This window comes from Pyxicephalus adspersus, chromosome 3, assembly GCF_032062135.1.
Source record: "Pyxicephalus adspersus chromosome 3, UCB_Pads_2.0, whole genome shotgun sequence".
In the NCBI taxonomy this organism is placed as follows: Eukaryota; Metazoa; Chordata; class Amphibia; order Anura; family Pyxicephalidae; genus Pyxicephalus; species Pyxicephalus adspersus.
In genome coordinates, this window is record NC_092860.1 from 60787262 (window position 1) to 60811693 (window position 24432).

At 39.9% G+C, this 24432-nt stretch overlaps 1 protein-coding gene across 1 annotated transcript in view; it reads left to right on the forward strand.

Moving 5' to 3' along the window:
* Positions 1-1593: 1593 nt before the first annotated feature.
* CIB3 (calcium and integrin binding family member 3) overlaps positions 1594-24432 on the forward strand; it is a 52295-nt gene continuing 29456 nt past the window's right edge. The window contains exons 1-2 of the mRNA XM_072407084.1: positions 1594-1825; positions 11679-11713. Coding sequence (XP_072263185.1) covers positions 1775-1825; positions 11679-11713 — 86 coding nt within the window. The 5' untranslated portion in view covers positions 1594-1774. The remainder of the gene's footprint in view (positions 1826-11678; positions 11714-24432) is intronic.

Below are 24432 nucleotides of genomic sequence, written 5' to 3' on the forward strand. Positions count from 1 at the left end.
CTCGAATTTAAAAAAAAAAAAAGATTGCAGATTGCTCTGATCAATGAATGCAGCTCAGTGTGCGATCCCTGGCACTAGAGGTTAAATGGGTTACATGTTTCCCCATTAAAAACCTCTAGTGCTCTTTGATTGGCTGAGTGCTCTCTGATTGGTTTATTAACCTCTAGTGTCCCGGGGATCGTAAACAGGAGGATTTCCAGGGAATCCTGTCGAACTTTCTGTTATACTTTCCTTGATCTTCCGATGGTTTCGCGAAATGGGTTCACCAAATTTTTGCAGAACCATCGGAAGTTCGAGGAAATTTTCGTGAGAATGCCGGGGGCATTCTTGCTCATCGCTATATCCAAAATCAAAATTGAGCTTAGATTGCTCAAACTCCAGGTTCAAAGCCAAAGTCAGAACAGCTGGACAACAAGTTTTTACTTGTATTACTTGTGGTAGTTAGACCACCAACTACTCAGGACTAGTGTTGGTCGAATATGTCAATATTCGATTCGACAGATATTTGATCGAATAGGGCGATATTGTTCAGGTGATCGAACGTCGAATTCGAACACCATTAAAGTCAATAGGAGGAAAATTCGGGTTATTTTTCAGGACTGTGTAGAACTGCAAGAGCAATCGGGAGCAGAGCTGACAGCTCCCCTGATTGCTCTTGCAGCCCTAACGTAACTATAGTATGTGTTCCTGGATAGAGATTCTCTATCCAAGAACACAAGAGTCCCACGAGATCCCCGGGCACTAGAGGCTAAACGGGGACAACGGGGACATTGGCTGGGGAAAGAAAAATCCTGATGACGCTTGAGCTGTCATCAATGTTTACCTTTCCTCAGCCAATCACAGAGCACTAGAGGTGATGAATGGGGAGACTTGTCCTCATTTAACCTCTAGTGCATGGGGATCCCACATTGACAGGAGGATTCCTGTCATTGAATCATCCTGTCATTGTTGGATAACCTGTAAAAAAATAAAAGTTAGTTACACAAATCACACATATTCAATAAATTACTTTTAACATTAAACTTAACTTTTTTTTTTTAATACATTTTTTTATTCATAAATTTGCAAAGTCAAATCCCTTGTTTTTCGGGTCTAGTCTATCTGAATTCGGACAGCCGTATTCGGGTCGTATATAAGGACAACCCGAATTCGAACACTACTCAGGACCCAAATTTTTGAATACTTTGTTAAATGTATTTTTTAACTGCATGCAGTATACATACTGTAATTTTACTTTACAGTCTGTACAGTTGCACTCACAAAGTGGTAACAGCTTTACAAGTAACCAACTAAACAAACACCTGACAAAAAATATTCTAGTTATGCATCTATTTTAAAAATATTAAAATGAAATAACAAACACTTTTTGGACACTTTTTATAGTGCGCATTTACCAACCATGTGTTTGTTTAGATGCAATACTAAACCCCTAGAAAGAATTTACTTACATAGCAATTGACATTCTAAATGATGTAATATGAGTATATGTTGGACATGTAACAAGAGGTGTAATTATAGCAGCTTATTTATATGCTCATGAATGATGCTGGATGGGAGCTGTATGTGCCAGACTTCTTTATCCAGATCAAAGATTTGATGAAATGCTCCTATTATGAATCCGAAATGCAGGAAGAATAGGACAGTGACATCTGATCCTCCACTGTGCCTGACCCTGCTGTTCCAGCAGCTTTTAATATCCTAATATTCTGACAGTATAAAAACTCAGAAACAAAAGCATGTCAGGGGCACTAGAATCAGAAAACAAGTATAAGCAATGGGAAACAAGCAAACAATTTTTACTCCTGAGCAGCTTGATACATATCAAGTAAGTCTTAGTATTATTTGTGCATGTGTGTGGTTGCTTTAATGCTCACATAACTCAAAACAATGAATTTTATCTCTAGCACATTTCATCAAATACTTTTTGTTTTTTATTTTGATGTTTGATTTTTTGTTTTAAAAGCTAACCTTAGGTTTATAATGTGTGAATGTTTATTTTGGTATTTATTTGTAAATATTATTTACACACAGAAATATGTTTTACATTTTATATATTAGACACATGGTTAACTAAAGTATCTGATAAATGATTTTCACATATTTCTCCTGTCTGGAAACGTTTAAACTTGAATCACTAAACCTACATGGATAGCATAGAAGCCTGGATTTTTTAAATAGCTGTCATACTCGAAGAATAAATCATGAACTGTTGCCGGTGTAATAAAATTTAGTTCTCACAGAGCATTTTGGACTGTGTAACAGTGAGCATATACCAAGGCTAAATTGTACTGTTGTTATAAATCGCTAATACACTACACTAGGCTCTGAAATGTGCTCATAAAGATGTATATACATGTGTAATTATATAAATAAATATATATATATATATATATATATATATATATATATATATATCGCTTTTGATTAATACAGATTCTTCTGCATTTGGAGAATACTAACTCTAAAAGCTAATCTGAGCTCATGTTTTGATTTTTCAGGTTTTAAGGGAGGGCCAACAAAAATTTAAATTTATGAACCTCAGTTTAAAGTTTTACCAACTAGGCAACTTTGATTACTGTTTTTATGTTTATTATTTAAGGCACCACTATAAAAATGTAATACACAACATTATGTTCACCATTCTTCTTTAAAATCGTCTCCAAAAATGTATAGCAAAATATTTAATCAGAACCCTAAATATCACTCATGGCCATAACCAGCATAAGAACTACCTATCATGTGCAAACCAACATTTTTTGCATGTGGGCATTTTTTCTTCTATGTTAACAATTGGCCCAACATGTAAAATTGGTGGCATTTCAGGATGAACAATGACCCTTTTTTTTTATTTTACCACTCAAAAATAACAAAATCGTTGTAAGCTACTAAATATGTATGTATTTTTTTTCTGTTGTATTACTGCACATATTCTAATGTACATATACAATGGACATAAGTTATATTGGACCTGTCTTCTAAAGGAGGAATAAAAAGCATAGTATAACATATTTACATAATAAAATGATGTAAAAAGTGTTCCAACTAACAGAATGTACAATTAAGTTTGCATGATATATAGAACAATTCTCCAAAATAATATGGTATTTTTTTCATTGCATACCAATAGATAAAGGGTAATCACATTAAGGTTGGTTTACAAGAGGTTAGACTGTTTTGTATAGACTAATTTGCTTGGTAAATGTGGTACAAATTCACCTTGGAAATAATTTCCAATCATGTGCAAGGAAAAGTGCAAGGTAAAAACGTTAAGCGTTAAGAGGTGATAAAAATAAACAGCCCCTATATTTTTCTTTTTTTAGTTTACTTTAGGGACATGCATGGATCGACAAATTCATAAACATAGCGATTAGTATAGTATAATAAAAGAAAACACAATATTGTTATATGAAAACATATTAATACATATATGAATATGTAAATTCTACGTAGGATTAAAGCTGAAATAAACAACAACAGTTCTTACTAAAGTATAAGGGATTGTGGAGTTTTTTACTATACCAAACTGCACAGTTTTAACATGTCTGCTTTCGCAAAACTATAGACTCTGCGACAGATAAATGTCAAATAAAATGACAAATTTAATTACATACATACCAGGGTAAGAGCTTTGCTGCATAAACTAACTGCAAAAAAATGGGAAGTATCTCAGCCACCTTGCTCTGCTGAATGCAACCATGATACATAATAAATAATCTGGGTAGGCCAAAGCACTGTTTTTTCCCTCACTGGAATAATGTTTCGGTTGCCAGAGTCTGTATATGTATGTTTCATAGAGATGAACAGAGCCATATTTTAAGAGTACAGATATTCACGATAATGTGTTTCTATGTAAAAGTGTTTTTTTTTTTTTGGTAGTGAAATGACTTCCACCAACCTAGTATTTAAAACTAGTATTTAAAGTACTAAAAACTTTGCATTTATTGCTGAATACTGTGATAAGAAGGAGAAGCATGTAAAATTTAAACAGTTGGTATTAGTGGTGATAATGATGGCAGCAATGGCACATCTAGTGGTGACAAAGCTTACAGTTGTCAGAAAGTATTTGTAGCACCTGTTATTTGATTATTCTTGCATCAAGGCAAATGATGATGTGGGTGAGAAGAAGACTGAAGACAGGAGAAGACTAAAGACAGAAGAAGAAGAAAAGGTTGAAGATGAATAGCTGCTTTTGCATGGATATTGCTCATACCTCCCACTGTATTTTATGGCAAACATATTGTCACAGATCCCTGCTGTTCCAGGGGATCTATGCCTCCTTCAGTGCAACCCACCTTTCACTCCCCTGCTGCCAGCACCAGCTTTGCAAAGGCATCATCTCCTCAGCACACTTTCTGGTGCAAGTCATGTGACCCCCAGTCAGCTGCTCCACCACCACAGAGGACAAGAGTGTTTTGCAGACATGCTCCCCCTGCTGGTGGAGATGTGAACACCACCAACCTCTAGCCTCCTGGACCCCCTCTGGTGGTAGGATAGGATGCAACAGGTCACATGGCTCCATTCATCACAGGCCCTGCTGTTAAAAGGAAGTGAAGGGCAACAGGAAGTTGCCTGAACAAGGAGTTCCTTTGGCTCTGCTTCCAGGTTGCTGTTGTTTGTTTCTCCCGTGCCAGATTCCTTGTGTACCGACCTTGGCTTGTTTCCTGACAACTCTTGTTTGCTGCCTGTCCTGACCTTTTGCATGTTTCCTGACAACCCTTGTTTGCTCCCCTCCCTGACCTTTGGCTCGTTTGACTACTCTTTTGGATTTCCCTCTGGCACCACGTTTTGGTTCCTGCTTGTAAGCAGTCACCTGCCTCTACATGCACATGGGCCGCAACCTGGCAGTTGCCCGCAGCGCAACATCCTTACCTCTACGGGCTCTGATGAAGACTGGGCAGCTGCTTAGACTCTGCGCCCTGTGCACATATCTACCAACTGAGCTGGTCCACTATCCTGCCTTGCAGCTACCGTGACAGTTTATTCAGGCTATGATCCCCGCTGACATTCCTCTGCCTGATTCCATGCAGGACCTGCGTGAGCGGAGTCAGAAACAGGAGTCTCTTCCGATTAAAGTTATGGACTTCCTCCGAAGGTGTGATGAACATCTGATTGAGCTCCATTTATCAACCAGTCTCCTACCTCTGCGACTGCAACTCCAGCCCCTGTACCTGGGACTCCTGTACCCGCTTCAGCTTCAGCCACCATGCCATCATACTCTGCACTTCGGATTCCTACTCCTTACCCCTACTCTAATGACCCCAAGCTCTGTCAGGGGTTTATTAACCAATTCCAATTACAGCTGGAATTGCCGCCCTGGAATTTTCCCAGAGAGCGAACCAAGCTTGCTTTCTTCATCTCCTTGTTGTCTGGAGAGGCCCTTGCTTGGGCTTCGCCTCTCTGGGAAAGGGGTGATCCAATTTTGGGGGACTTCGAAGCCTTCCTAGACCTTCCGCAAGGTCTTTGATAAACCCGGCCGGGCCTTTTCTGCGCCCTACGTCAAGCATCCCTCTCAGTAGGCCAATATGCGGTGAAGTTCCGAACCTTGGCATCTGAATTGAATCGGAACAATGACGCCCTAGTGGCAGTTTTCTGTCAGGGGCTCTCAGGCCATATTAAAGATGAGCTTGCTGGTAGTGACCTTCCCCCTACTCTTGATGACCTGGTGTCTCTCTGCATCCGGATTGATATTCGCTTTCAGGAGTGAGCTTGGGAAACCCAAAAAGTCTGGCGTTCTAATAAATTGGCTCCCAACTTCCAAAGACCTCTTCTCCCTACAGTAGAGCCTATGCAAGTGGACCGTGCTCGACTTACCCCTGAAGAGTGGGCCCGTCGCAGGCGTCAGAACCTCTATTTGTATTGTGCTAGGGAGGGCCACTACAAGCCCAATTGTCCCTTGAAGGCCCCAAACATCAGTGCCTGGGGAAATGGGGAGAGGGCTTCTTAGGCAAAACTACTACCTCTCCACCATCTAAAATACCTTTTCCTGTCTGGATCTCATCTGACAGACATCATTTTTGGACCCAAGCCCTTTTGGACTCCGGTGCCATTGGAAACTTCATCAGCCAACAACTGGTCTTTGAGCACAACATCCCTGTGGTACCCCCATCCAAACCTTTGGTGCTCTCTGTGGTTAATGGCACTGCTCTACTGGACTGCATCCAGCATACCACCGTGCCACTCACCATGAAACTTGGGGCTCTGCACACTGAGGCTATTTCCTTTTTGGTGGTTCCCAAGATAATCCATCCCTTTATGTTGAGGTTGCCATGGCTGCGTAGACATGCCCCTGTCATTGAATGGAGCACGGGAAACATACTCTTGTGGAGTGCCATCTGTTTCAAGGAGGGTCTTCCCAGGCTACTTTCCATCCAGCAAATCTTTTCTGCTGCTGCTTCACCTCAGCCTAGCTTACCAAGACCATACTGGGGCTCTGCTGACGTTTTCAGTAAAAAACAGGCTGAGACACTACGGCAACGCCCCTACGACTGCGCTATTGACTTAGTCCCTGGGTCTTCACCTCCTTGGGGTAAGTGTACCCTCTCTCCATTCCTGAAACTAAGGCCACGTCTAACTATATTCAGGAGAATTTGAAAAGGGGATCATCATCATCCCCAACGGGAGCTGGATTCTTCTTTGAGCAAAAGAAGGATGGTCCCCGGCGTCCCTGCATTGATTTTAGAGGTCTTAATAAAATCACAGTTAAGAACAAGTATCCGCTGCCCTTAATCTCTGAGCTGTTTGATCGTCTTCAAGGGGCATCTGTCTTTATCAAGTTAGACTTGCGGGGTGCCTACAACCTGATCCGCATTCGTGAAGGGGATGAATGAAAGACTGCCTTCAACACCCGGGATGGCCATTATGAGTACTTGGTAATGCCACTTGGGCTCTGTAATGCGGCAGCGGTTTTCCAGAATTTTGTGAATGACATCTTCTGGGACCTCCTTTATGTCTGTGTGGTTGAACCTAGACGACATCCTGGTCTACTCAAGGAATCTACCTAACCACCGCGACCATGTCAAGTTGGTTTTGCAATGGCTTAGGGGGAATAGACTGTATGCTAAACTAGAAAAATGCCAGATTGAACTTTCTGAAGTTCCACTGTGTGATACATTGTGTCTGTGCAGGGTTTGCACATGGACCCCGACAAACTTTCGTCTGTGTTAAACTGGCCACAACCGCTTGGGCTAAAACCTGTCCAGAGGTTCCTGGGCTTTGCAAATTACTACCGGCAATTTATTAAAAGCTATTCTACACTGATTGCCCCAATTACAGCTATGACTAAGAAGAGTAGTAACTGCAAAATCTGGTCACCGGAGGCGCTCCAGACCTTTCACTTGTTAAATAAGGCATTTGCATCAGCACCTGCCCTGGTTCGCCCTGACAACTCCCAGCCCTTATTTTTAGAGGTGGACACTTCCTCTGTTGGTGTGGGCGCAGTTCTTTCCCAGAAGAATGCGGCAGGAAAGCTGAGATCCTGCGGTTTCTTCTCTAAGAAGTTCCCTCCTGCTGAGAGGAACTACTCCATCGGAGACCGCAAGCTTCTTGCAGTCAAACTCGCCTTAAAGGAATGGCGCCATCTACTACAGGGAGCTCGACATCCTGTAACCATCTACACAGACCACAAGCACTTGCAGTACTTACAGTCTGCACAACGCCTGAATCCTCGTCATGCCAGGTTTGATTTCATACTCACATATCGTCCAGGTTCCAAAAATATTAAAGCTGATGCCCAGAAACAAAACCCACTTTTGTTATCGACCCTGCGCGAATCATGCCCATGGCACCAGTCCGGCTGTACCAGATTCCCCCCATAATTTAATTTGTTAAAAAGAGCCAGCGCCCTTCACTCTTTCAATGGGGTCATGCTTCTAAGGTTGCTGGTCACCACGGGCAACACAAAACCTTTGACTTTATCAACTGAAAATATTGGCGGCCAAATTTGAAGCAGGACGTCTGTGACTTTGTGGCTGCTTGCACTAAGTGTGCTCGGCACAAGGTGCCTTGCAGATCCCCCTCCAGTCCATTGCAGCCACTTCCGACCCTGGAACTACCATGCTTCTGGCAAGCCCTCTGTCGCCTGTTGGACATTGAGCTGGACTTCTCCCTTGCTTTCCACCCCCAGTCGAACGGGCAGCCGCTTCTAACCCTGGAACTACCATGGACTCATATCTCCATGGATTTTCTAACTGACCTTCCGTCCACAAATGGGTTCACCATAATATGGGTTGTGGTAGATAGATTTTCTAAAATGGCCCATTTTATTCCCCTTCCTGGTCTTCCTACTGCTCCCACCTTGGCTAAAGTCTTCCTCAAGGAAGTCATCCGTAGAGTACCTTTACACATAGTGTCGGACCATGGAGTGCAGTTCACTTCTCGCTTCTGGAAAGCCCTCTGTCGCCTGTTGGACATCGAGCTGGACTTCTCCCCTGCCTACTACCCCCAGTCGAATGGGCCCTGGAACTACCATGTCTCCATGGAACTACCATATCTCCATGGATTTTATAACTGACCTTCCGTCCTCAAATGGGTTCTTCACAATATGGGTTTTGGTAGATAGATTTTCTAAAATGGCCCATTTTATTCCCCTTCCTGGTCTTCCTACTGCTCCCACCTTGGCTAAAGTCTTCCTCAAGGAGGAACCAATCCCTGGAACAGTTCAGTTTATTCGCATGTACGTCAACTCCCAGGAAACTAATTGGTCTGACCGATTGCCTTGGCCTGAGCTGGCTCCCAACAACTTCTCCAATGAGTCTACAGGTCACAGCCCTTTAATGTTTCCAGTCGACATCCCAAGCTCCCAGCTCCTGTCCCTGTCTGATGTTCCGGCTGCAGCTGCTACTGCTGACCACTTTCAGCAGGTTTGGAGAGAGGTTCAAGACTTTAAAGCCCTCCTTTCTACGCTACAAGAAATGGGCTGACAAGAAAAGATCCCCTGCACCTCAGTTTTCCCCTGGCGATAAGGCTTGGCTTTCTACAAAAAATAATCGGTTACGAATGCCCTCTCCCAAGTTGGCTCTGCCTTTCATTGGTCCTTTTCCTGTCCTGTCTCAGATTAACCCAATTATGTACAAGTTGAAACTGCCTCCTTTTCTAAAGATTCCTTCTATGTTTCACTCCTTAAACCGGTTATTTTCAATAGATTCTCTAAGGCTTAGTCTACACAGATTGTTTCCCCAGCGTTTAACCTGAGGCTTTTAAAGCCCATGTTTGAAGTCCCTATGCACTCCAATGGGCTAATCTACACTAGGATGTTTCCTTCAGGCACATTTTAGAGCCTTATCTTAAACGTTGCTTGCAACGTTTAAAAATTTTAAAACACAGGATAAACGCATGAAAATGCTTGAAAACGCTTCCATTGAACTTAATGGAGGCTTTTACAAGCGTTTTTAAGATTTTTATGAAAGCTTTGATTGAAAACAATGGGGGCTTTTAAAAACGTTTTTAGCAGGTCTTTGGAATCTGGAAGCCCCCTTTAATAAAGAGACTCCCGGATCTCCACCACCCCACCCTGGGGAATGAGTACAGGGGTACATAAAACCCCTTACTCATTCCCTGAAAGGGTTAAAACATGTGTAGAAAATTGGACAAGGCTTTAATGTTAAATTATTTTATTAAATGTGTGTGTGTTTGTGTAACTAAACTTTTTATTTTTTAGGTTATCCCAATGACAGGATGATTTCCATAGCTGCACTCATGACATGAGCACAGTCATGGGGCTCCTCCTGACTGTGAGGGATCACAGGGCACTAGGGGTTAAATGAGGACAAGGCTTTCTATTCACCTATAGTGCTCTGTGATTGGCTGAGGTTTCCCAGCCATTCAGCACTGGACTTGAATGGGGAGCCTTGTGCCCATTCATCTCTAGTGCTTTGTGATTGGCTGAGAAATAGGAAACCCTGGTGACAGCTCAAGCATCATCAGGATTTCCCTTTCCTCAGCCAATCAGGGAGCAGAGCAATCAGTGGAGCTCTGCTATGTTGACAGCTCTGCTCCCCTGATTACTCCTGCAGCCCTAGAGAAGCTGTAGTATGTGTTACAGAAATAGAACACATGTCACAGCTCCTCAAGGGCTGCGGGAGAAATCATGGGACATGAAAATGAACTAATTTTGGCAATTTATCAGAACCTTCACAATGCTGGACCTCTCACCTAAGCCAACAAAGGATATTTTGGACTTCTAACCTATTTAATTTTAATATTTGTTTCTTAATTATATTTAATGTTCTGGTCTACAAAATATTGAATTGTCCTTGATAACATTTTTTATTTTCTGAAAGCATATATGTTTTAACAAAGCCTCTTTTTCAACAATACCTCTATACCTATAATGCATGTGTCTTTTTTATTTGCTTAAAATTGCCAGCTTGCATAGTGTTTTCCTTTCATGAAGTGGTAAAATAAGTGAGTGTATATTTTAGACAGTATACAGTATATTACTTTATTTGCTGTTATTGTTATCGTGCCATATAAATACAGACTTGTCTGTCTTAATATGCACGTTTTTACTTTATATTGTACTCTATGTTATTCAGAAAAACACAGTTCTCCAATGTGGTTGTAGTTGGTCTGATAAATAAAGTATGGTCTGTTTTTACCTCGATGGTGTTTAAAAAGAAAAAAAAAATTGCATGTTTCATTAAATATTTTGTGTGTACATTATTTTAATTTTACAGTTTCACTTTTATCCTTCAATCTGTTAAAAGCTGATTCTGTTATAATTCTTTGGTGCCTTTAACAACATCTTAAAAAAACTAAGAATGTTTATTTTTAAAGAGAAACAACACATCGGAAGTTCATTTTAAAAAAATGTGTGGGTCTCAAATGTCTCTCAAAAGTTTTTTTTACCAAAGTCTTGGGAACACTAAAAATTTTTGAATAGTCATTGAATAGTTCAGCAGTTTTGAACTTTAAAACAATGCACACTTTTAGAGTGTAGGTTAAAAGCTCCATAAATATACTAGATTTTTACAGGGAAGGATGATTGCTTGTGATTGTCCTAGGCCTAAATTTAGCGTCTGTTGTTGTCCTATGATATTGTTTAGTAATCCGCCCTGTCATGTCATTAAACCATCTGCTAATGATGCCTATTGTTTAACTACTGGAGAGGATGCAGAAGGGTGCCTTCTGCTTGCCTTCTTTCTCCTTTTTCTATAAAACAGTACAAGGTTGTTTAGCATCTTGTCTGTAAAGTGATTGTTCCAATATCACTTGAAATGATTATTAAAGATTGCTTCTAACGTTAGTTAAGCATTTATATGGCATTTGGGTCTGTGTCCCTTATTTAATGCGACTGAAATTTACAGTTGTTTGCCATTACCAATTGGCAGTGCCTACCAACAAATATTTTTTTTCATCGTCCTTGTTCATGTGCAATGATAAGGAGGATAAATACAGGCAAAAATGACAATCCTGGGTGGTAGTTTAAATATTGTAAAGAATAGCAGTTCAAGACACAGGATGGTGGTTTTCATGTAAAAAATATACAATGATATATTCCAATTGTCATCCTTCTCCTCATGCTCCTCATTTGCTCAAGAAGATCCAATATTGTTTTTTCATTGATTAAGAATTTAGTGGCAAATACTTCAATATTTACATTACACAAAAAGCAGAAAGAAAAATACAAATAGTCTGTCTATTTAATAACATTAATATATATTTTATATGTTTATTTGTAGGATTGTACTTTCTTTACCAGAAAAGAAATTCTTAGGTAAGTCACAATGCTAAATTTGTGATGCATTAAAGATTAAAGTATACAGTACATGCATTTCCTTTAAAGTTATAAAAGCATTTTCATGTCTGTTTTCTCTTTTTTGACTTTCAATAAAATGAAGAATGTTTTTTGCTGCTATTCGGGTCTCTCTTAGAGAAATATTAAATAGTTCAGTATTAGTGACAAACTGATTTTAGAAACTCTCCCGCTTTAGTGGTCTCTGCCTTCTGACTGCTTTACTGAACTGACAAATGAAACTATTTGAGGGCCATTGGCTGCCAGTGAAAGCTGATAAGGCTGAAATCCAAACCTTCAGCAATGCCAGACTAAGGCCCTTATTCAGGCCTAATTTGAGAAACTCTAGTAAATTAGATACTCTCTGTTTTAAGAATTCAGACCCAGTGGCAAACTGGAGGAATATCTCACATATTCTAGTATATATTCAAGTGGTACTTTCCTGCATTTAACAAGGCCTACAGCACTCTACTGAAGCAAACCACCATAAATAGCATTTTTTTTTCAGAAGAAGGGGAATCTTGGTTAAAATAATATAACTTCCAGGGCCTAATCCTTCCCTTGGCACAGCACCCTCAAAAACATGCAGATCAGAGGCACCATTGGAAGATGTATATGGTTTTAAACCCCAACGGAGCTCACAGCATCTACCCCTCCTGCTTGGGGGCAATGATGCCTGGTGAAAAAAGGTATTATGGGGGCGTGGCCATGTAAGCCGTGTACCGGGGGCTTTCTAGGATACAGCGAAGTCACAAACAGAGAACACAACACGGACGCCAGCTCATATAAAAAAGAATGTACTTTACTGCGTAATATCACAATTAACAAAATTCCAAACAATAACACAAAGAAAATACATTACATACACTCATCCCAGAGGACAGTACAGCGCCCTATTTCAAAATTAGTTCTTATGACCTGCCACACACATAGACCCTAACTTACTAACTACTGCAGGTCTAATCTCAGTCTCTGGTGTTTCAGGCGCCAATCCTATAATGCGGTGCGTGCACGATTTTACTGACCCGGGTCTTGTTCTAGATCCAATGATGTCTTTAAACTCAATAACTGCAACAAGTCTCTTCAACAAACATGAGGTCCTGCAAGACAGACAGCGCTCCGTTCCTCAGCTCCTTTCAGCCTTCCTGGGAAACAATCCTTTTCCTCTGGACAGGATCTGCCTTGGACGGTGGTCAGCCTCACTCAGCCACAACTCCTGAGACTCTAGGGACACGCTGACCCTTGGATGGAAGCGGATTCTCTTTCACACACAGTCCTTGCAAGATGTCTGCTCTCCTTGCTTCCTGCTTCCTCTCCTCAGAACAACCACACCTCCTAACAAATACATACAATATATACAAATACTGGCCACTTGTTTAGCTGTGCTCAGAAACAGCGGCATCTTGTGGCTAAAATGCAGAACGACAGTAGTCCTATATTTTATTACAAACATTGAACACATGTGCTGTTTTCTCAATCTCACAGCCACACAATGGTGGAGAGAGCAGCATATCTCTGGAGCTCCCTGCCAACAGAGGTTTACAGACAAATCATTCTTTCAAATGGCACCTATCTTCCGGTTGGCCCTAAATAAAAATGTATGATGTGTTCAAATGTTTTAAACATTTATATTATCCTAGAAATAAGCATATTTTTAAATGACCTAATATTTTCAGGCTCTGGTTTCAGCTGTTTACATGGGCCCATACCTAAACGCTTGTGATGCATAGATATTACAAACAGGCAAACGCTTGTGATGCATAGATATTACAGACAGGCAAACGTGGCAATCAAGGCCAAGAATAGTAGCGATTTTCACATCCAACGATCAAAGAAGACTCCTAAACCCATCCCTGCTCAGAAAACAGGACTTACCTGTTACTTCCAGGCTAGCTTTGCAGCTAAATCTCCTTCACAGGACACTACTAAGATGGCATCAGCCCGGGCCTCAGCTGTTATCTCCTCAAAACTTACAGCTGCTGGCTCCTCACAGTTGTAACTGCACAGAGACAAGCAGCCCACTCAGTGTCTGACCCCCCCTGCAGCCCTGGATTCTCTCCTGAGACCTAGAACAACTCCAACAATGGGCCAGATTTATCAAACAAATTTCAGAAGTTCGCGCGCGTATATTCGCTATCTGGCATCGGACCCCTATAACCTATTTATCAATGGATTTTCAGCTGCTGAGAATACGCTGGCGTATTCTCCCGACATTTATCAACTAAAATGATCTGACGCTTTGAGGCGGGCATCTCCGGCACCTTGACACTAGCGAGCTTGCATTAAAAGTTAATCTTTCCCTAACAAGTCATTCTTCCAAATGGCATCTATCTTCCAGTTAGCCCTAAATAAAAATGTATGATGTGTTCAAATGTTTTAAACATTTATATTATCTTAGAAAAATGCATATTTTTAAATGACCTAATATTTTCAGGTTCTGATTTCAGCTGTTTACATAGGCCCATACCTAAAGGCTTACGATGCTTGACCCGAGGATACGCCTGGTGATAAATCCATGAATACTCTGGCAGGCAAGACCTCGCTTTTGCCAGCGGACTAGATCATCTACCCAGGTTCTTGTTTTCTTCTATAGATATATATCTATATCTTGGAGGGAAGATATATTTCCTAGTTTCCTCTCCTATGGGAGAGATTAACCAGCAACAAGGCTGCAAGGATTCCAGACCTGGGTTTTGCATGTCACTCAGAAGCATTCTGATCCAGGCCAGAGTTTGGTTTTATCTGGCCATTACTTACTGCACAGCTGTGAGCAGCCGGTATAAAGGGAAGGAGAGGAAGAAAGCACTTTCTGACCTGGGGCACAGGGAAGCTGCCTATGAGAGCTATTTTTGTACTACATATGAGTAAAGGTTGCTGGAACCAACTGGTAGAGAGGAATCTGTCTGCTGTTTAGTTAGTGCCAGACTGGCTAGGATTTATATTTGTTTTGTTTTATTTTATGCAACCTTTATTAAAACTGACTGCGGGTCAGTTTCAACCTTATCTACTGTCTCCAATGTGCCTCATACACCTCTCCTGCAGTCTGAGAGTACCTCAGACACAAGGGTGGTATACCACAATAGATAAAAAAACATATATAGATTTCTATGATAAATATAGAAATATAGTATAAAAATATGAAATGACATATACTTATAAATATATATGTCTATTCATATTTTTACATTATATATTTATTTATAATGTCTTTTCTTATTTAGGCTGGGTCTACACAGACTGTTTTAAAAACACATGTAAATGTTTCTGCCACGTTTATATGCGTTTTTATGCACTTTTACAAGCAATTGTAAGCTTTTTAAAAAAGCTTCCTTTGAAAACAATGGGGACTTTTTTAAATGTTTTTGCAGGACTTTGGAATCTGGAAGCCCCCTTTAATAAGGATACCCCCAGATCTCAGCCACCCCAACCTGGGGAATTAGTACAGGGGTATATAAAGCCCCTTACTCATTCCCTGAAATGGTGAAAAATATGTGCAAAAATAGGAGAAGGTTTTATTGGTAAAGTAATTTATTAAATGTTTGTGTTCAAGCATCATCAGGCATCCCCTTTGCTGAGCCAATCAGGGAGCACTAGACTTGAATTGGGAAACTTGTTCCCATTCAACTCTAGTGTTGAATGGATGAACAGGGGAAACCCTGATGAAGGCTCAAGCATCATCAGGGATCCCCTTTGCTCAGCCAATCACGTAGCATTAGAGGTGAATGGGGAGACGTGTCCTATTTTAACCCCTAGTGCCTGGGGATCCCATACTGTCAGTATTCAGACTGCTGTGCTCATGACATGAATGCAGCCATGGGAATCATCCTTTCATTGGGGGATAACTTGTAAAAAGTTACACTAAACACACATTTTCTAAATTACTTTAACATTAAAACCTCCCCCTTTACTTTTTTGAGTGTATTTTTTATTAGATAGCTGTTCACTGGTGTACAAATCTAAAGGATCATATCAAAAAATGATTATGGATTGTCCAAATAAAAAAACAGACACATTTCGGACTGCGCATGTCCCAATTACAGGCGAATTTGTAGCAGCTGTGTGCATAAAGATGTGCATATATGAGGATGTTGTCTAACTTGCTTTTTACTTTGTCTTTTTTTATTCTTCTTGGAGGAGGAGGGGGGCTGTTTGGTGTGTTATCCTAATCAATGTTGCTACATTTCATACTTTGCACACCATTTGGCATAATAGCTGCATTTGTTTTTTATACTTTATACTTCCATTTTGTAAATAAAAGTCAACGTTAATTCTATGTTGCTGTGTTTGTGGGTTCACCTGTAAAAAAAAAAAAAGTTTAGTTACACAAACACACACACATTTAATAAAATAATTTAACATTAAAGCCTCGTCCAAACCTATATACAGAAGAGGAACATCAAATACAACATAGTAACATTTGTCCATTCCCGGTTCCCTCTCCCTTAGGTGTATGGGTTATCCTATCTAGAGGCCTTACCTCTCCCTCTCTAAACCTGATTTACACATGACAACACCCTATATACCCTGCAAGGAAGTGTTAGTTTATCTATTATGTTTATTCTAAATGTTTACAACAGGCTACATACTGGTCTGTTTGTTCTAATATCTAAAACCTGGTTACTTATATATTTGCTACAGCATAGATATTAAACCCCCTAGCGGTAATCCCGAGTGTGACTCGGGGTGGAAACCACTTCCAAAAAGCGGTAACCCCAAGTCACACTTGAGGTAACTTTAGAAGCCCCTCTTGCCTGTGCCCCACGCTCCAGCGGCGATCCGACGATCCCGCTGTGATGCAGGGGCATCTGTCCTTCGGGGGGCATGGCCGGTCGGGAAATTTAAAAGCAGATTACCAATTAATCTGCTTTTAAATGCGACCCGGGTCCCGGCCACGCCGCTACTTGCATCCGCAGTTAGATGTGATGCACCATGCAGGATTTCTGTATGGTGCATCACATCAAACTGGTGATGCGAGCAAAAATAGTAAATCCAGCGCCAATTTCCCACTGGCATCACCCCTGGAATTTACTATAGTTGCTCGCATCACCCGGAAGATGCAAGCAGCCGTTGGTGGATTCAGGGGATTGAGCAGGGCAGGGACATCCCCATCGCATCATTCAGCAAGATGTGACATTTTCCGGGTGATGCGGTGGATCAATGGATTCTAGGGATGGGAAATTTAAAAGCAGATTACATAGTAAATTTTTTTTTACAGTAAAAAACACATAATAAAACTACATATTTTAGTACATATTTTAAGTACATATTTTAGTGCACCAAGCATCATTGCCCAGTGCCCTGATTTACATTTTGCCCACTATTAGCCCTGACCTTGATCTGACCTTTTGATGACTTATAAATTACTTCCTCAATGTATCATTTGATCACTTTGTCTTTGACCTTGATTGTTCCTGACTGATTGCTAGAGACCACATGGCATCCAAAAGGCATCTTGCTGATGCAAGCGCTGTTTTGGAGAATTTGAAAGCAGCAATAGCGATTTAGAGTCCCTTGTGGAATCGAGTGATAGTAATTCACAAGGAAATTTGTCATCAGTTATCAAAAAACTTGTTGCGGAGACACAGGAAAGCTGCTCTGTGTTTAAAAAATTTAAAAATTTTTTGCAAATATTTTTTTTTTATGCAAACATGTATGGTGCTCTGTGTTTGCTATCATATTACTTGCAACCTTCACCACACTATAAAATAACATATCCTAAAGTACCTTTCCAATTTTGTGTTATGCAGGTACATTGGAAAACAACAAGGTGCTCCACACCTGAAGTTTGCAATTAGCAAAAAGTGGGAACCTGTAACCAAGGATGGCATTTGGCTGTTTTTGGGCTTGGTGATCCTGCAGGGAGTTGTGGGCAAACCTGTGCAGAAGTAGTACTGGTCCAACAACAAAATGATTGCCACTCATTCTTTTGCAGTCATGCCAGAATACCGCTTTTCCCTCATATTGAAATACCTGCACTTCGCAAACAGTGAATAATTCGATGACACCCATCTTGCACCAAAACTGAAAAAATTGGTAAGTGTCTCAGATGATTCTACAAAATTTCTAGCAAACCTATGTGCCAGAAAGAGCCGTCAACATTGACGAAAAGCTAATGGCTTACAAGGGGAGGCTCAGCTGGATACAGTACATTGCGTCAAAGAGGGTACGATTTGACGTGAAAACGTATATGCTGTGCGAATCCTCATCTGGCTACATTTGGAATACAGTATTGTACACTGGAAAAGGGACACTGTTCAACCCCAGATACAGCCATTATGGATTGGCAACATCTTCAGTGCTATCCCTCATTGAGCCATTGCTAGGTCAGGGCTATTGTGTCACAACTAACAATTTCTACACCTCGCCTGAGCTTTATGAGTTCCTTCTGCAACGCAGAACAGATGCGTATGGAACTGTTTGGGCTAACCCTCTGTTGACTGGCAGAAAGGTAAGATGATGGCCCTGGGATAGCGTGACAAGAAAGATGTGTGCCTGATGAGTACTGTTCATAATGCCTCCACTGTTCTGGTACACACAAAACGTGGGAAAGAAGTGATGAAGCCACAGGTGGTGATTGACTACAACAACACCATGGGAGGTGTTGACAGAGCTGACCAAGCCATGACATTCTACCCAGAGATGAGGAAACAGCAAAGGAAGTACTACAAGAAGATTTTCAGGCTTTTGGTGAGCCGTGCTTATGGAATGCCTACATTCTGTACAGAAAAATAGTCAGAAGCCTGTGAATCATTCAGACTTCATTTTGCAAGTTTTCAAATCCATAGTCAAGAACCACCAAACACCATCAGTGGCTATGAATAGACCTGGACATCGTGCTTCCACCGCTGTCAACCCAGAACGCCTGACTGGTCGTCACTTCACTGAATACATCCCACCAACCCAGAAAAAGGAAACACCAACAAGGATGTGCGTGGTTTGCTGCTCAAAGACCGATGACAGAGAAAGGAAGATCCGCAAGGAAACCAGGTTCTACTGTTCTGACTGTGATGTTGGACTTTGTGCAGCACCCTGCTTCAAAATCTACCACACCCGGGATGTCTACTAAAAATGTAAATATTTTTTTTTTCTATCTGCATCTAATCTGCATTTAATTTATATTATTTTTCAATAATTGTTTGGACAAATTTCAACAAGAAATTTTTGATAAAAGTTTTTTTTGATAACTTACATTGTTGTGGTCTATTTCATTATTTTTTATAATTATTTATTATTATTATTTGTTATATTATAATTTATGATTATAATATAAAAAATATAAATATTATACCCGGGAGTTTATCCTAAGAATTACAGGCCCACAATATTAACAAAACTTTCTATGCAAAAGAAATAGGATCACTTTTTACATAAAAAAACTGACAGAATTAAAACGCTAGGGGGGTTAACACTGTTATATGGCTCTTTACACTGTACTCCATACTATATCTGATGTTTACATTTTTGACATATTTATTTTTTATTTTAGTCTGTATCACTGCTATTCCTATATATTTATTTGCTAACCCAGATATTTACAGGTACTCACTGCATGACTCGCTAAGCGTAGCACTACCCCTGAGGAAGCCTAAAACAGGCGAAAAGCATTGGGTATACGACCATTATGTATGCGACAACTAACTATACCTCTCCCACGATTTTCCAATCAGATGACGATTATCCAGTGCCTATTTTGGGCCTATTCACTATTGGAATTATTTCCTATTGTTGTTATGACTGTAATTCAGTCTAATGTTTATGCTTATTTTATTATGAAAGACTTGTAATAATACATATACTGCTTGCCAAAAAAACCCTCTTTCTTTCCGTTTTCATTGTCTGTTACTTGTTACTAAAGGTTGGTACGTTTGGCCCTTGGAGACTACACTCATTTTTCCACCAAACACCGATATGTCTGTTGCCTGTTTTTAAGCATTTTCTTTCTATGAATTGTTGAAAGGCCAACAGCAGCACAATTGTCTTATTAAAATTTAGGTGGTGTGATGCTCATAGTTGTGCGCAAAAATCAGGTGTTTGATGTGCATGGTTGTAATACGGACCCAGTATGTGCACGGGAACTGTGTTCTGTCAGTTGAAAATGCATGCCACTTTCACCTGAGATCATCATTCGGGTAAGTTTTTATTTTTATGTGTATATTGTTTGTTTTGCTTCATGTGCACTCATGTGTACGTACATACATGCATATATGTACATATGCATTTATATCTGTGTACATATCCATATAAAAGAGAAATTATAGAAAGAAATAAGCAAAAAGTTTTTTTGGCATATTGATTACATGCTTCAATTTAAAAAGATTGCTTATTTCTTCCTATGATTTTTGATGTCATGGATGAATTCATGAATAATATTGCTTCTGGAAGCTTTATGTGCTTCCACTACCAAGCTGAGGTGAGTAAGTAAATATATAGTAGGGTCAAGGTCTAAAATGGCATTCAAACCTGCATAAACACCCTGAAAGGTCGTAAAAGCAAGTACTAGTACTATTTGAATTGTGTAAACACCTAATACATAATGCATACAATTCAGTATTTAAGGAGCAAAATTAGGTGGAGCAGCAACAGAACATCCATTCATTTCTAAGATTGCTTGATCCTGCTTGTGAGCTTGTCAATAAATGTGGTTTAATATTGTGCTTGGCAACCTGGACCTCCTTCCATAGAATGAGTATGCAACAGAGCTGGAAAGCTAATTGAAAACCTGTTTGGCCAGGAAGTGGAAGTATGCTTGTATACAATAGGGCTAAGATCAGGCAGCACAGCACAATAAGAATAAACCTATAACCTATTTCAGCAAATGTCAGACTTTAAAAAAATAAATAAATAAATAATAATAATTAAAAACTATGACAATTTTTTTCATAAAAGGAATGTGTACATAATACATTCAAATACCAATATGTGATAATCTGACTTTGAGAATGGGACAAAAGGAAAGAGTGGGGTCAAATACAGGTTGACGATTGAAAATCCGGCCATCGATAATCCGGTTCATTCGGATTCCCGGCATAAATTTTGGATCGCATTTTCAATACAGGGACTGCAGTACACTGTTTGGCCACTGAGGTTTTAATGGCGCTGTTCTGCAGAAACAGCTGTTAGGTCTGCTTGCTACACTAAATACATGTTGAGACGTCCTTGTTGCCTGCTCCTTGGAACTGTGACAGATGTCCACGGGTGCTGCAAGAGGAAGGGTGAAGGTGAGTATAAAAAAATCTGTAATTTTCGAAAATCCTGCGCATCTCAGGTCTGGAGGTTGCCAGATTTTTGATTTTCAACCTGTACCAGTTTGGAGTGGAAACTATACATACATTTGTTCTAATTATGTGTGGATAAAATGACAAAACATTGCTTAAGAATTGCTAAACAACAGAAACTGTAATTAAAAACCAGGCACAAAAACATTGCAGCAACAGGCGAAGCTAACAATAATGAAGATTACAAAAAGTCACATCAATGCATACCATCCAAGCAAACTTACTGGATTATTCCCCCCACAAACCAGTCCAGTTAAAAAGTAAAAATACATATGTATTTATATACATTGAAATCTATTTTGACATACACACACAAGTGAAATCACTAAATGTTACTTGATACATAGTTACACAGTAGTTCAGGTTGAAAAAAGACATAAGTCCATCAAATTCAATCACCAGGGTAATAAACATATCCCAGATATAAAACCAATGTGAACAAAGTTGGTCCAGAGGAAAGTAGAAAAAGAAACCCTGGTACAATTTGCTTCAACAGGGGGAAAAAAATCATTCCTGATTCCATGAGGCAATGGGATGTTCCCTGGATCAACAGTCAATGTTATTTTACTTTAATACCCAGTTATATTCTGTGCTTCTAGAAAAACATTCAGCTTTTTCTAAAAGCAATCTATAGTAGTTGCTGAAACTACTTCCTGAGGGAGCCTATTCCACATTTTCACAGACCTTACAGTGAAGAATCCCTTCCTTTTATGGAGCTTAAACTTCTTTTTCTCTAGACGCAAAAAGAGTGCCCCCTTGTTCTTTGTAATGACCTCAAAGTGAATAATTGGGAAAAGAGTTCTTTATATGGACCATTTATATGTTTATACAGGGTGATCATATCACCCCTTAAATGTCTCTTCTCAAGGGAAAATAGATTCAGTTCAGCTAATCTTCTATAGCTGAGATCCGCCATTCTTCTTATTAGTTTAGTTGCCCTTCTCTGCACTCTCTCCAATTCCACAATGTCATTTTTGTGAACTGGTGCCCAAAACAGAATTGCATATTCCAGATGAGGTCTGACCAATGCTTTGTACAGGGGCAGGATTTTGTCTCAATCTCTGCAGTCTATTCCTCTTTTGATACAAGAAAGTACTTTGCTAGCTTTAGATATTGCAGCTTGGCATTGCATGCTGTGTCAATACGTCTATGATCTACCAGAACCCCCAGATCCTTTTCCATTTCTGACCCTCTAACTGTATTCCCCCTAGACAGTATGAAGCATGCATGTTGTTAGCCCCCAAGTCCATAACTTTACATTTATCTATATTATTATATATTACATTTATCTTTATTCCAGACACACACCCGGCAACACGTCTTCCCTTTAAAAGGACAGACACTCCAGTGGTTCATCCATGCCGTTTCCCTCATACAGCGCCCCCGCTGCACACTACACTTGGTTATACTTCTTTCATCACCATCAAATCAGGTACTTCTTTGACTCCTTCCATTTACAACTTTGTGATATATTTATGCTAATTCATGTTTTTGCATAAAATGTATATATATATATATATATATATATATATATATTTTATTTTTTATTTTTTGGACATAATTGCAATCTGTGTTGAACTCCTTTTTAGGACATGTTCACAACTACTTTTACTTTACTCTGACTAAATTAAAACTAACTACCAGAAAGCTTGCCTCTTCCCTGTAGATGACTTGTTGGCTGAAAAACCCAAATGTACCACTATACCACATTCAACCACAAGAATCATAACTACCTTTAAACAACGACATAGGTCCATTCAAAACATATTTCAAAAATACTGGCACATTTTACAAACTTACTCTCAAGCAAAAAAGTTTATCTATGATAGACCACAATCAATATTTCGCAAAGCGCCGTCCTTAAAGGATCAACTCATGTCAAGTCATTTTCCCTCTTCCAGCATACCTTATACCAACAACACCGGAGGCGCCTTCAGATGCGGTCGGTGCCCCGAATGCAAATGGATTCTGGAATCTATGATTAAACTCTTACCTAACGGTAAAACACACAGCCCCAGACATTATATAGATTGCACAACCTCAGGAGTTATATACATGATATATGTACTTGTGGAGCATACTACATAGGTAAAACTAAAAGACCCTTACGCAAACGCATCTATGAGCACATATACGCTGTAAGCAACAGAAAAATTACAACTCCAAATGGCAACAAAACCCAAATTTAACCCACAAGGATTAAAACTCTTTGGATTAAAACATATCCCCCCTAACCCCTGGGTTGGAGACATTGATATCTTACTTTTACAATCAGAATGTAAATAGATAGTCACGCTTCAAGTTACCAATCATCCAGGATTGAACGACATGTTAAGTTTGAAACCATTCCTTCCTAAACTAAAACCTCTCTTTTTTTTTCCTTTGATTCACTACCTTCAGCTAAATCAGTAGTATCACAAATGCTCTTTGAAGTCTCTCAGCCAAATTTGATTACAATAGTGCAATAAACTTACAACCTCTCCATATTATTCTACGTATGATTCTATTGTACCACATTGGGCTCTTGGACATCAATTTAGTACATCTTCTACTATACACTATGGATTGACAACATCACAATGACAATATTGATGATCCATAACATATTCAATAAATTAATTGAATTCTGATATGATGTACGCCACGCTGCTACTTCATAGTTATGCTCCTCTATTATGCATCCTATATTGAGATTTCATATTATTGATATTTTGATCTGTGACTTCGTGGAGAATTACGCCACAACCATCTGACATAGTTGATTCACTTACTAATGATTCACTATTTGTATATGGACACTATGATTTGTTATATTCAATTGATTACCTGATTCAATTTTGCTATTATCCATATCATGTCCATACATTACTATATCCTCCCTACTTGGTCTTCAAATTTGCAGTTAACATTCACATACATCACTTCTCTTATTCATCGCTAAACTCTCACTAGGTCTTGTGATGGGCTGGAGACACAGGCAGGTGGCTTGTGTAAGTGGCTGTGCTGGAGCCACAGCCAGATCTGGAGCCACAGGCAGGTGGCTGGTGTGAGTGACTGTGCTGGAGACAGACAGATCTGGAGACACAGGCAAGTGGCCTATGTGAGTGACTGTGCTGGAGCCACAGACAGATCTGGAGACACAGAAAGGTGCTCTGTGTAAGGAAGAGACCCTAATGGAGAGGGCTTGAGAGCATGCAGCTCCACAGTGTTTCACAGAAAGAGAGAGAGAGACAAGACTACAGAAAGAGGGAGAGAGACAAGACTCTACAAACAAGGTGACTCTAGTTGATTTTCTGCCTTTTTGTTGCAAATGGACTGTTAAAGCACCAAGGACAGCTGGAGATAAGTGTTTGTCTTTGATCTTTAACTGGCTGAAGTTAAGCCACCCTGTTGGGACAATTTTTGTTGTTGTTTTTTTGCAATAAA